A 14,746-nucleotide genomic window follows, 5' to 3' on the forward strand; every position below is an offset into this window, starting at 1 on the left:
TAAGTACATTTTTTTTCAGGCGGCCATTTTGAAATTTTTATTATTTGTTGTCATAGAGGCAATAGTGACACATTGTGTGAAAATTTCAACTCTACATATTACGATTCATGATATACATACAGCCTGATGTGTTTCAATTTTCAAAGTAAGATAACTTAGCTACTAAGTGGGTTATCATATGAAAAGGTTTTACCTGTACATTCTAAAACAGTTTTTATTTAAGTTTATGCAAAATAGTTTTTGATGGATATGATGGATGGATGTCCGATGGAGTCGGAAAACATACCCGAGTACTTACGGAACCCTCAGTGCGCGAGTCTGACTCGCACTTGGCCAATTTTTTATTAAGTAATTTACAGCGGACCTTTTAGAATGCTATATGTTTGCATCTGACTATGCAGAGAAATCTATACATACCTAATAGTAATAAAAATATTTGTCCTGATTGACTCGCGTAGGTGCAGCCTAAAACCACTGAGGTTAGAAACTTGAAATTTTACAACAGTTACCTTTTATAACATAGACCCTTACTCACTAAGACATTCTTTATTCTGTTTATTTTACTCCTAATGAGCCAATAGAGGTTGAAAGTTTGCATGAAAGACAGTTATATTTCAAGTTACGAAAAAAACTAGTATTTGGATTTGCGGTCAAAAAAAAATTTCAAGATTTCTAAAAATTTCACGCTCTCACCGATTTTCAAAAATTTTAATCAAGCAAAGCCAGGGTCAGCTAGTTTTAAAATTAGCAAGTAATTTAATAAAATTTTCCTTATGTACCTACATACGAATGTTGTAAAACTGATTGAGCCAAAACGAGCTAAAAATATAAATCCACGACCATAAACCTCGATTCTGTTGAACTAATTAGACAACAAAGGAAATGCACAAACATCTCTTAAATGGTGATAAGATGATAATAAATGAACAACCTCTTGCACCAGGTTTTGTCTCTCTTTTATCCAGAAAAACAACTTAAGTATACTTAATTAATTCATTAATCTGTTCAGCACAGAATATGATGATTACAATTTTGATGATTTAAAAAAAAACCTTAATCCACGCGACGATGGATTAAGGTTATTTTTTTTAATCCCGTCGGAACTTAATTACCGGTTAGTTATGTTAATTACCGGTACGCAAGCTACCTCTGTACCAAATTTCATCAAAATTGGCTAAACTGTTGGGCCGTGAAAAGCCAGCAGAAAGATAGACAGACACATTTTCGCATTTATAATATTATAGTATAATATAATATTATAGATTTCCTGAAATCAGAATCATCACCATCAACCACTATCGGATGCCGACAGTGGATGTCTGAATCCAGTGGCTCCAAGCGATCTGATTGATGTCATCTATCCAGTGAAAGCTTGGATAGCTGGAATTATTATGCAAGAAGCTGCACCAGCAGTCCGACCTTCGGACGGATAACGTCCGAGTAAGGAAACCAACCCATGAACTGAAGGAGTCTGAGTGTTTATTCAAAATCCATGAAGGAATCTTGCTCGGTCTGGCATGTAGTAGGAATTGACGTGATCATTTGGTCTTCTGCGACGCTGGTTTTCTTGCTTTGTTGGACGAACTGGTCTGATATGACGATCCTCGTGAACCTACAAAATGTAGACTTGGACTTATTTTATTAGACAATATATTAAATGTTGGATGACCTAATGGATACTGAATATTACGATTCAGGAATAATGTTACACGAAATTTGGAAAGCAGCAAAATTTCAATCAACGCAAAAATGCACAAAATTGACATTTTTAAATACTCTGTACTTATTTGCTTTTCATAGTCCAACAGCGGAATCGATTTTGACAAACTAGCTTTTATCCTGGAAACGGATTAAATATATGTACTCCTTCTTCCTGGACGTTATTATACTATTTTAAGGTCCCACAAAAAGATGAAAATATCAAAGGATACTTATAAGCCCAAGCAAGAAGTCAAGAACACTAAAATACATAGGCTCTAACACTTACTTCTTTTGGAAGACCACTTCTTTTCATATTTTTGATCTTTTTCTGTAAACTTACTAACTTTTGATGGTAATATCTTCTTCTTTCATTGTCAAGTGGATAGAATTCATCGCTATTATATTTTAAATGACGACTTTTGTGGTTATTACGGTTTCCTTTAACGCCATGTAAATTTCGGAATCTTCTTCCTTCGACATTATCACGTAAACTCTTTAGATCACTGTTAAAGATTTGTTTTGCTTTACTCTTAAATAATTTATTACCTTGCATTTCTTCCAATTTCTTTTCATAGTTAGTAACAGAGTTGTAATTTTCAAAATCACGATATTTGTGTTTGGGTATATTTAAATTTAAACCATATTTGTCCACATTCATGTGATCAATTTCAGATAAGTTATTAGTAAAGTTAATGTTATCAGTAATTGTTTCGTTAATCGAATCTTTGCTTAGTAACTTAAACTTCTGATCAGCTAAATCAAGTTTACCAACAAGCCTCTCATATATTTTGCGGATTTTCTGATCAAATATTCCTTTTTCGTTTGTGTTCAAATCTATATTTTTCACTTCTTCTTCCAGTTTATCCAAAAGGAACATAAGTTTTACATCGTCCCCTATTGGTGGATTTATATTTTTTTGTTTTAATTCATCTTTGGTTATATTAAAACGATTGATGTAAGTAAGCTTTTGATTAATGTTTGCAACATCATTTTTATTTTCATCTAATTTTTCTTTTGTCGCATTATTATAATCACTGTAGATGGCTGGTCTATGTGATATGTATCCATCACTATGAAAATCCGAATCAAACGGTTTTCCATGTCTCTTTGTATCTAAATAGCTAGATACGAGTTTTTTAACATTTGTAAAATCTTTTCTAGGTGCCACGTCTTTTTTAAATTCCTGGGCTTGTTTTCTTTTTTTAACTGGTAACTCAAACCTTCCAGCCCTTAAAAATATGCTTGGTTTTTGTCTTGACAAATGTCTCTGCAATTAAGAGGGGTTTCTCCGTCACTCGCTTCATACAAACGTAGTTCCAATTTCATTTGAATATTAAGCAACCAAAGTCCATGAAATTTTGCAGACATATTCTAGAAACTAATATCTATGTCTGTGGTTTTCCAGATTTCTGTTAAAATATTCGGTTTCAAAGTTACGCGGTCTTAAAAATTTATATACAAATCTTTGAGCCCCTGTAATTTTAAAACTACATATTTTTAGAAAAATCTAAAACACCACCGACACAGATATTAGTTTCTAGAATATGTCTGCAAAGTTTCATGGACTTTGGTTGATTAATATTCAAATGAAATTGGAACTACGATTGTATGAAGCGAGTGACGGAGAGAGCCCTGTTAAAATTAAATCGAATTCTTTGAGAATTATAAAAACATCAAACAGAAGTCTATACCTACATAATGAGTCTAACATTCTCCTACATTAATAATAATTAGCCTTTACTCACTTTATTCAATGTATCGAAGCGATCAAAAATAGCGTTGCTCATTGTAGAAGCCCTCAATATAGAACTTTTCTTCCTATAAAAATTAAATGTTAATTAGTAGTTTGGTTCTCATTTGAATATTAACTTATTAACCGTGTCTATTAACCCTATGTTAATAGACACGGCCTAGAAACAAATACCTAATCTATGATTTTCTAAATTTCTGGAAGAATTTGTAAAAATGTAAACTTTACAGACGACTCAAAAAAGATTTAAAAAAATCATTGAGTTTGATTGAGTATTCAAATGAGAAACAAATTAGCAAATTACGTTTTTCAGAAAGTGCTGGGGTGCACGCTAGGTTTATTTCTCTCACATAATAGTTGATAAATAGCCTGCTGCGCAGGTATAAGGTCACCATTGTAAAACTCTAATATTACCCGATGCCTGGAGACGGAGCATCCTCGACGGTAAAAATTGGCAAAACTACCACTGGAGGCTTGCATTGATCCTTGTCCTTACATGAGTATGCTGAAAATATTCAAATTGTTTTAATTGCTATCAACCATGCAAAACAATAGTTGTGTAACTCAAAAAACCACTTTTTAACCCCCGACCCAAAAAGAGAGTTGTTATAAGTTTGACGTGTGTACCTGTGTATCTGTCTGTGGCATCGTAGCTCCTAAACTAATCAACTGATTTTAATTTAGTTTGTTTTGTTTGAAAAGTGGCTTGATCGAGAGTGGTCTTGGCTATAATCCAAGAAAATCGGTTCAGCCGTTTGAAAGTTATCAATTCTTTTCAAGTTACTGTAACCTTCACTTGTCGGGGGTGTTATAAATTTTTAATTTACACTTGTTTAAACTATAATGTAGGTAACGGGTACCTACATACAACGATTAATTTAGATAATTTTTTACTTGTCTGTACTTCGACCCAGTTGCATGAGTCGTGATCACGACGGGATTGCGAGAGATGAAGATCGAGCTGGCATGGGCAGTACCGAACCACCCCCTTTCTTTTTTTTAACCCCCGACCCAAAAAGAGGGGTGTTATAAGTTTGACGTGTGTATCTGTGTATCTGTGTATATGTGTATCTGTCTGTGGCATCGTAGCGCCTAAACGAATGAACCGATTTTAATTTACTTTTTTTTGTTTGAAAGGTGGCTTGATCGAGAGTGTTCTTAGCTATAATCCAAAAAAACTGGTTCAGCCGTTTAAAAGTTATCAGCTATTTTCTAGTTTTCTTGTAGAAAAGAAGGTTAGATAACCCTTAGGTTCATAATATTCAAGTGTCAATTGACAAATGTCAAGCTGTCAAGATGGAAGTTGCCTAGATATACATAATTATTTATTTGAAAATGATTTGTCGGGGGTGTTGAAAATTTTTAATTTACACTTGTATTGATGTTATTAGCTGGAACTTCATTTTTTGACTGGTTTTACGGCTCTGGGTTCTAGCACTTTTGAGCCTACTGAAACTTCACAAGCTGTGCAGCAAATGCACTTTAAACGTCACTATTAACTCTTTCACCTCTCTCTCTCTTTTCATGTCTCGCAGCACTGAAGTCCGGCACTCATGCAATTGGATCAAAATATCGACAATTCAAAATCGTCGAATTATTCCGTAGTCTCCGTAGTATGTACCCGTTATCGAAAGAAAGAGATTGTACTCTGTACTTAGATTTCAATGCTTACGCATCTTTCTGCCAGTCTCATAGCACAGACAGTCCTCGTCTTCGTCATAGCCCACAGGACAACCGCATCGTGTGGTGTAACCAGGTTTCTTTGGAGGGTCTACCGTGTAAATTGGCTCTCCGAACTTCGGTCGTGAAGAAAAATTGCAGACAATTTGAATGCACTGAAATCAATCCGTGATCTAACTTTCGTTTAAAGTTTTTAGGGTAAGTATACAAGTTAGCACCTAAGTTTTTAGGATTCCGTACCTCAAAAGGAAAAACGGAACCCTTATAGGATCACTTTGTTGTCTGTCTGTCTGTCTGTCAAGAAACCTATAGGGTACTTCCCGTTGACCTAGAATCATGAAATTTGGCAGGTAGGTAGGTCTAGCACAAGTAAAGGAATAAATCTGAAAAACCGTGAATTAGAGGTTACATCGCAGAAAAATAAATTAAAAAGTGTTTTAATTTTCAAAGTAAGATAGCTATACCAAGTGGGGTATCATATGAAAGGGCTTTACTTGTACATTCTAAAACAGATTTTTATGTATTTTTAAGCATAATAGATTTTGATTTATCGTGCAAAACGTCGGAAAAATACCCGAGTACGGAACCCTCGGTGCGCGAGTCTGACTCGCTATTATTTTAATTATTAATTTAATACAATAAAATTAAATTTATTGAATCAAAATAATATTATATTTCTAGCTAGGACGTTAGAATATTGCGGACAGGATTTCCCTTTCTTAGTTTGGACGTATTATACCCAAATGCACTTATGCCCGCTCGACTCTTTACTCAAAGCAGTGAACAGCTTTGATTTTGAAAGAGCCACATCGAGCCCTGTGAGCGTTACCTATTGCCTAGAATAAAGAAATGTTAAACATAATAATTACATTAAAAAATAAGCCAGCCATATTGTCCTTGTGAGCGAATTCTTTGTAAACAGAAATTCCGCAGCCAATGTGGGTGAGGGGACCATAAATTAAATTCAAAAACTTATTATCATGAATAACAGCTGCTTTCCTGAAAAAATGTTCGCAGTGAGAAGAATTCTTAAAAACTGATCAAGTGCGAGTCGGGCCTCGCTCTTTTAAGGTTCTGTACATAAAATTATTAGAAACAACATATTTTGGATGTATGAAAAATTTCTTTTTCGACTAGAACAAACTGAAAAAAAAATGTTGGTATTTTAGTCATAGCTTACAAACTATTTTGTTGATCGTTGTTTTCAGTATTAAAGTTGTTTATATACAGTAGGTATATGGTACATAATATACCGAAATTTCTTATTCCTAACTAGTTCAGTTTTTGAGATAGCCCCCGTCACCAAAACATTTTTCCTTTTTTTCTTTCACGGCTTATTGCGATGTTCTAGTTCGAAAATTTAATATTTCACACCCCCAAAATATGATGTTCATACTTCGCACTTGGCTGGTTTTTATTTTGTTTTTCGATTTTTCATAAAAAAATTAATAAATGACTGACTTTGAAGCTACTGCGCAAGCCCTAGTACAAATAATACTTAAGTAGGTACTAAGGCTACTTCGAATCGAGAATTCTCGAATTCGGATCAAATTCAAACCTCAGTGGTTGACAAAGATCCCCAATCTTTGTGATGCTGCGTGGTGGTGGTGCGTATTGCTTGCTTGGTGGCTGGATTTTCCTGCATGTTTAGTAGTGGGAGGGTTCCATTCATCTTGCATGTTGCACCATACAGATTTGTCTGGTTTGTTCCTTGTACAAATTCAAATCGACTCCAGTATAAAAAGAGCCGGAGACTTACGAATGGTTCAACATCTTGATGCTATTAGGGTCTACCTCTTCCTTCATCTTCCACCATGCTTTCATCACTTGCTTGAGGGCGTACTTCACTTTCGCTGGCGTAAGCACAGTTTCATTGAAATCACGATTGTGTATGGGCATCCAGTCGTCCAACGTTAGACGCATCATACCGAGTGCTTGACCAACATAGGGAAATCTTTCTGGAAAATATAAGTGTTAGCGACATTACCTTTGCCTAGAGTTGAATTTAAAAAAAAAAAGAAAAGACAGGCAGATGGAAAATGGCGGCAAGAAAAGTTGTCGTTGTTGATTCAAAGCAGAAAAGATTAGAGTTTGTTAATATGTTTTCAAGAAGTTAGTAGTTTCGAATTAAAGTTAAAGTTTATCATGCATTGTATAGCTATGGAATAAAATCAGTTCTTATGAGTTGAGGTTATTTTTATTATAAGTAAGTAAGTCTTCATCATCATCATCATCGTGATCAAGCCATCGCCGGCTCACTACAGAGCACGGGTCTCCTCTCACATTGAGAAGGATTTTGACCATAGTCTACCACGCTGGCCAAGTGCGGATTAGTAGACTTCACACACGTTTGGGAACACTATGGAAAACTCTCAGGCTTGCCGGTTTCCTCACGATGTTTTCCTCCACCGTTAAAGCACGTGATATTTAATAACATAAAACGCACAGAAAAGTTTAGAGTTGCATACCCGGGATCGAACCCCCGACCTTCGATAAGAAGGCGGACGTACTACTTGTTGTTACGTAGGTTGTCACAGCTTTTTAGTAAGTAAGTACTTATGTTTATTTTAATAAAAGCTTTTCTACACCTGCACTATTGCGCCATCTCATACTAATACTATAACTTGAGACAGACAAACAAACAAACAAGCAAGCAAGCAAGCAAGCAAGCAAGCAAGCAAGCAAGCAAGCAAGCAAGCAAGCAAGCAAGCAAGCAAGCAAGCAAGCAAGCAAGCAAGCAAGCAAGCAAGCAAGCAGCGAGCGAGCGAGCGAGCGAGCAAGCAAGCAAGCAAACAACAAAGTTCTTCTTTCTTTAAAATCTTTAAAAAGAGGCCGAGTTTCTTGCTGGTTCTTCTCGGTAGGAAAGGCATTCCGAACCAGTGGTAGATGCTCTTGATGATACAAAAGTACTTGTAAAAGTCTAATTGAATAAAAAATATTTTGCATTTGAATTTGGAAAGTGAAGGGTTCCGTTTTTCCTTTTGAAGTACGTAACCCTAATAACTTACTTTAATTAATCAATCAACATTGTTTACTCACTACTAGATCTACACATATCCTTATGCATAGTGCATTGGTTAGCCCAGACTTGTGCAAATGTTGCCAGTTCCTCGTCCCAAAGGACTCTAACCATGCCGTAGGCCTTAGGGAAGGGTTCACCACTCGTAGTTTTGACTTGCCCGTTTGCGATCTTACTGCGGATTCTGGAAGACCCATACAGTATGTGTTTCATCAACCCAAACCATTGATGGAGCAGTATTATAGAGCCCATTGACGGCCTTTTTAACCCCCGACCCAAAAAAAGGGGTGTTTTAAGTTAGACGTGTGTATCTGTGTATCTGTCTGTGGCATCGTAACTCCTAAACTAATGAACCGATTTTAATTTAGTTTTTTTGTTTGAAAGGTGGCTTGATCGAAAGTGTTCTTAGCTATAATCCAAGAAAATCGATTCAGCCGTTTGAAAGTTATCAGCTCTTTTCTAGTTACTGTAACCTTCACTTGTCGGGGGTGTTATAAATTTTCAATTTACACTTGTTTTATTCAGATACAAGCTAGCCCTTGACTGCAATCTCACCTGGTGGTAAGTGATGACTGATGATGCAGTCTAAGATGGAAGCGGGCCAACCTGGAAGGGGTATGGCAGTATTCATTAAACCCATACTCCTTTGGTTTCTACACGGCACGGCTTTGCCGGTAACTAGCACGGGTGGTAACTAGCCACGGCCGAAGCCTCCCACCAGACTAAAGGCCTTACTGTACAGTGTACACGGCTTGCCTCTCAGAATGAAAAGGATTCAGGCCATAGTAGATACATCACGTTTAAAAAAAATTGGTTTAAGTTTAGATTACACTAGAATGTTAATCTCTATAAGTAATTGTCGTTCAGGATGTTGCAATTTAAATAGCAACAAGTAAAAAAAGTTGAAATTAAAAAAAAGGTCCACCACGCTGGCCAAGTGCGGATTGGCAGACTTCACACACCTTTGAGAACATTATGAATATTTCTCACGCACGCAGGTTTCTTCACGATGTTTCTTTCACCGTTCATCATCATCATCATCAGCCTGTTGACATCCACTGTTGGACATAGGCCTTCCATATAGAGCGCCACCACACCCGGTCCTCAGCCTTCCTCATCCAGCCACTTCCCGCCAGCCGCTTTATGTCGTCGGTCCATCGTGCTGGAGGGCGTCCCATACACTATGTTTGCTTAAACGCGGTCTCCACTCAAGGACTTTCCGGCTCCAACGGCCATCGCCTCTACGACAGGCATGGCCTGCCCACTGCCACTTCAGCTTGATAATAGACATTTAATCCAGTAAAAGCCCGAAAAAAACTTCGCAACCCATTGAGCCATGACGGTTACTCTGGTTCTCCTACGGATCTCCTCTTTTCTGATTTGATCATATAGAGAAACTCCAAGCTTAGCTCTCTTCATCGCCCGCTGGGTAACTCTAAGCTTTGTTATGAAGCCCATAGCTTTAGCGACCATGTCTCGGAGCCATAACTTACCTATTAGTAATAGTTAGTATGAGATTAGCATAGTCTGGAGTGATTGATATATTTGTTAAGAAATCCAAACAGGCAGGTCCCATTACTCTGGCCTGCAAACAAAACGTACCTACACAATTTTTATTCAAATAAAAGTTAGCCTTTGACAGCAATATACACCTGGTGGTAAGTGATGCAGTCTATGATAAAAGTGGGTTAGCCTGGAACGCTAAATCGCTTGGTGGCACAGCTTTTGCCGGTAGGGTAGTAACTAGCCACGGCCGAAGGCTTCCCATCAGACCAGACTAGAGAAAATTTAGAATTACTTTGCAAGCAAAGAACTAGGTACCTTTGAATAAAGAGAAGTGCACTGTGTAACTAATGTATTTTAGCTAAAATTAAACTGAAAATCTTTTAAGTTTGACAAACTTTTGAGTTTGTGTAACAGATTTTCAGTTTCTATGTCATCTATGCTACATATTGTGTTTACAATGTGTGCAAAAGTACAACATGGCGGTTTGTGCAAGTCATAGACTATAAGCCCTAATTCGCACTAATAGCGTTAAAAAAGCGTTGCGTTAAAACCCGTCGTTGCGGTGAAGATACAACGTACGCGTTAAAAAAACGTTGACGTGTGAACAGATACTTGGGAATCCATTGTTGTATTTGGACGCTTTTTTAACGGACGTTAAAAAAGCTCTCGTGCGAATGAGGCTTAAATGCCGATTTCACGAACGTAAAGTGACGTACCGAGGAATATAAATTGGGCGTAATGACAACTTTTGTATTGAAAACCTGCTAAAATATCAAAACTCTCGGATACTCTCTTATTTTACGTTGGTGAAATCGGCCCAGGGTTGTAGCATGGAACAAGAAATCAGCTTAGCTAAGGCTTAAACACACAAACTCGTCTGAGATTGATTGTTTTGTTCAATGCACATGTCTGCTCTACTCATGTGGTCATATGCCTCGTGTACAGATTGTAGGTAGATACTTGCTCTATTGCGCACACAATAGGTGGGTAGGTACTCACTGAATTATATAGGCACATCACATGCGATCCTTCCCCGCATTCCCCTATCCTGGGACAGTAATCCGACAGATTCAGAGCTTGTGTATACGTGTCTACAATCCGGGAACATGTTGAACCATGAATAATTAATAGTCCTATAAATGATATACTAATCTGAAAACAAGAATATACCTATAGGTACAGATATAGGTGGCTATAGGCTAGGTATAATGTGCCACACCTTTGATGCCTAGTGGAATCGTTGCGCCTGATTAAAAATAATAGCTACTTTGCAAATAAAGAAACTTCCTTTAAATAAAGGTAGGTGCAGTAATGGATTTTTGTGTAACAAAACTTAACTAATGAAGCATAATAAAATCAGATAAAATTAGAAACATAGCCTCAATAGCTCAACGGTTATAGGAGCGGAATAAAATCCGAAAGGTCGGCGGTTCAACACGTTGCACTATTGTCGTACCCACTCCTAGCACAAGCTTTACGCTTAGTTGGAGTGAAAAGGGAAATGTTGGTCATGATTAAAATGGGTAACATTTAAAAAAAATCGTAGAAATTTTATGTAGTACTTAGTAGGTACATACTTACCTAAGTAGCCTGGTATATAGTGATCTGTGTAAGTAGCTACCTACCTATCTATTTTCTAACAAACACATAATCCTCCTTTGGGCTTCGCCGCAGTTGGGTAAAAATTAAATTGACACCTGTACTAACCTTATAGAGCATTATACATTATTCCGTTGTCTTCTATCTAACTTTTAATTCAAGGATTCTTTTAACATAGTAGTAGGTAGGTAATCCCTTGAATGAACTCCCTTGCAAATCCTTCTATAAACCCATAACCTTACGCCCAAAAGTGATAACCACAGTCCCAAAATTAGATTTATAGATAAGTATAAAAATATTAAAGTAGAAATGACACTAACGTAAGTTTTTCAACGGTATAGGATTTAATCCAGCGCCGCTACTAGAACTCTGATTACAAACCAATAACATCTTTGTTTAGTGTTTTGCGTTTACAAAGCCATAAAGTTTGAGAGTACAAGCTGCAGCACGTGCTTTCATTTTTAGGGTTCCGTAACTAAAGAACCCGGTGGTACCGGGAACCTATTAGGGTACTGAGCCTCCGCTGTCCATTCGTCCGTCTGTCCGACCGCCTGTTTGTCAGCTAGCTGCATTATACTGTAATAGGGAGAGAGTTGTCACAGAACGTATATTTCTATTGCCGATAATAACAACAAATTATAATAAAAATTTCAAAATTTCAATAAACTCGCATCGTACGCGCTCCATATACGCCCCACAAACGCTCCACACACACACACCGCATACGTTCCACACACATGATACATAGGTAAGCGCCACACACGCTCCACACACGCTATACATTAGTTTCACACAAACAACACGCACGCACTATACACGCTCCAACACGTACAACAAACACGCCACACACACACGCGATACATACGCGCCACACACACCGTACTCAGGCGCCAAACACGCTCCACATTAGCTCCACACACGCTCCACACTCGCAACACGCACGCACCACACACGCACCACACACGCTCCATTCACGCTTCACACACACACTCCACTAATAATTTAATTTCTGTAGGGGCATAAAAATGAACTTACATAAACGGGAGACACTTTATCACAATTTCTGTGCATAGCAAGTTTTTACTGCTTAAATAAAAAGATGATGAAGGATGTTTAACAGTCGGAAACGTTGGAAATGTCGTTATATGTTTTACGATATATTTTCAACGGAAATTCGTTTCATACATTATGTCAAAAACTGGGTCCCCTATTTTAGTAGACTTGTCTTTTTCTTGTGAAATTCCCATAAATCAGGATTGAGAAAATCTTTAATTATACTATGTCGCAGATGGATTACCGAATCAGCTGTTTTACACAACCTTTAGTTGTTTTACAAAACAGCTTCGTTATGTAAAACAGCTGAACTACGTTAACAGGGCTCTCTCCGTCACTCGCTTCATACAATCGTAGTTCCAATTTCATTTGAATATTAAGCAACCAAAGTCCATGAAATTTTGCAGACATATTCTAGAAACTAATATCTGTGTCTGTGGTGCTTTAGATTTTTCTAAAAATATGTAGTTTTAAGATTACAGGGGCTCAAAAATTTGTACGTAAATTTTTAAGACCGCGTAACTTTGAAACCGAATATTTTAACAGAAATCTGGAAAACCACAGACATATATATTAGTTTCTAGAATATGTCTGCAAAATTTCATGGACTTTGGTTGCTGAAATCGGAACTACGTTTGTATGAAGCGAGTGACGGAGAGACCCCTCTTAAATGTTATCAAAAAAACCAAAGAAAATAATTATTATTAGAGCAAACTTGTAAAGACAATAAATTGGATCTAAATTAATTACAGAAGATTCATTTGAGAGATCTACTAGGTTTTTGACGGATCTACGTATACTTCTCTGAAATACCTAATGAACTTAGATGAAACAGAAAGACTTTTTGTTAAAAAACGCTCCTTTTTAGTTAGCACGTCCAATCCCCTCCCACAATTACGGCCTTCATTATATAAGAGGTCTAAACGATATGCAAATGAATTTAATTTGTAAGTACAATTAAAACGCTCTCGACCACTAATAAAGCCTCAGAGTCCTTTTCGTCCTTAAAACTTTTAAATAACATTCTAGGATAGAAGCTTTAAAGTATCGTTTTATTCCCAATAGGTCCCAGCTAATAAAACTGATGACAAGTAAATATTGAAGGATAACAAGTGTAAATTAAAAATTTATAACACCCCCGACAATTGAAGGTTACAGTAACTAGAAAAGAGCTGATAACTTTCAAACGGCTGAACCGATTTTCTTGGATTATAGCTGAGAACACTCTCGATCAAGCCAAGCCACCTTTCAAACAAAAAAAAAACTAAATTAAAATCGGTTCATTATACACACGTCAAACTTACAACACCCCTCTTTTTGGGTCGGGGGTTAAAAAGTACTGGTATCGATCTCACTACATTCGGTGCTTTCTTCATACAAACGTAAGAGGGTGATCACTAAATTATTTGATACTAGAGGAAGTCCCCGACTTCGTCCACGTGGATGTAGGTTTTTAAAGATCCCGTGGGAACTATTTGGTTTTCCGGAATAAAAAGTTGTCTTTGTGTTAATCGAGGACATAATCTATCTCCAATCCAAATCCGTTCAGCCGTTTTTGCGTGATTGAGTAACAAACATCCAAACATCTACACTTTCACATTTATTTATTTATTCAAAGGTACACACAACAGGTTGTAACCAAAAATGGTCCAAACATAAAAACAAAAGATCCTAATCTAAGTGACAACCCCTAATAGGTGTACACAGCAATACTATACCTAAATAAAATATACATTACACAAGATATACACAGAATTTTTAACATGAAGGCTTAATAAAAATTTACAATAATATTTACAATATAAAGTGGTTACTACATGAGATTAAGTACTACATGAGATTTGTAATATTAATTAGGATTTTCAATATTAAGACCTTATTTTATATGACTCTTTCGATTGAACGATCGACCATAATAATAAGATTTAAATCAATTTATGCGTCTCCGTTATAGCATGAGAGACCGTGGAAAATATACGATAACTAGTCATCGAGTGCCATGGAGTATGGACTGGCTGATATTATAAGTTTACGTTACTATTACTACGTAGTACTACTATGCTCAGTGAGCTTAGAATGACATTTTACATCTCACCAATATTGATAGAATTCGATTCAAACCACAAAGTAAAATGGACCAAACGTGCTTGATTTAAAGAAAAAATTAAATCCCACTAATTTTAACTTCGCAACGGTTCCGCTTGGAGCGCTATCTGTAGATTTATGGACGAACATATGAGATTTTAGTTTGAAATTGCTTAGCATATAGAACCTCGCAATGTAACCTGTTTATCGGTCTTATCTCGGATCTACTTTGGAGAGTGTGTTTAGGAATTAAATAAAATAATAAACAAATTCGTTTATTGAGCAAAACATAGATAGGTTTAGTTACATCTGCATATTAAATGTACTTATTATTATTTTATTCTAAAAGGTAG

At 36.6% G+C, this 14,746-nt stretch overlaps 1 protein-coding gene across 1 annotated transcript; it reads right to left on the bottom strand.

Moving 5' to 3' along the window:
• Nucleotides 1-1,459: 1,459 nt before the first annotated feature.
• Nucleotides 1,460-11,719, bottom strand: LOC123877543. Its single transcript, XM_045924352.1, has 11 exons — nt 11,364-11,719; nt 10,656-10,808; nt 9,644-9,735; nt 8,171-8,334; nt 6,891-7,089; nt 6,001-6,130; nt 5,124-5,286; nt 3,866-3,956; nt 3,447-3,519; nt 1,988-2,968; nt 1,460-1,612 (listed from the first exon to the last, which is right to left on the bottom strand). Exons 1-11 carry the CDS (start codon nt 11,373-11,375, stop codon nt 1,484-1,486), a joined length of 2,187 nt encoding a protein of 728 aa, XP_045780308.1. The 5' UTR covers nt 11,376-11,719; the 3' UTR covers nt 1,460-1,483.
• Nucleotides 11,720-14,746: the final 3,027 nt, after the last annotated feature.

The sequence above is a fragment of the Maniola jurtina genome, chromosome 24 (genome assembly GCF_905333055.1).
Source record: "Maniola jurtina chromosome 24, ilManJurt1.1, whole genome shotgun sequence".
NCBI lineage: Eukaryota > Metazoa > Arthropoda > Insecta > Lepidoptera > Nymphalidae > Maniola > Maniola jurtina.

Bases quoted from the DNA above. Each gene is read 5' to 3' on its own strand.
- LOC123877543 (XM_045924352.1), bottom strand. The intron at 5,287-6,000 runs GTAATTATTATG...GATTGATTTCAG, and splicing joins TGGCTGGCTTATTTTTTAAT to TGCATTCAAATTGTCTGCAA. The intron at 3,957-5,123 runs GTAAGCATTGAA...GAATATTTTCAG, and splicing joins TGAGACTGGCAGAAAGATGC to CATACTCATGTAAGGACAAG.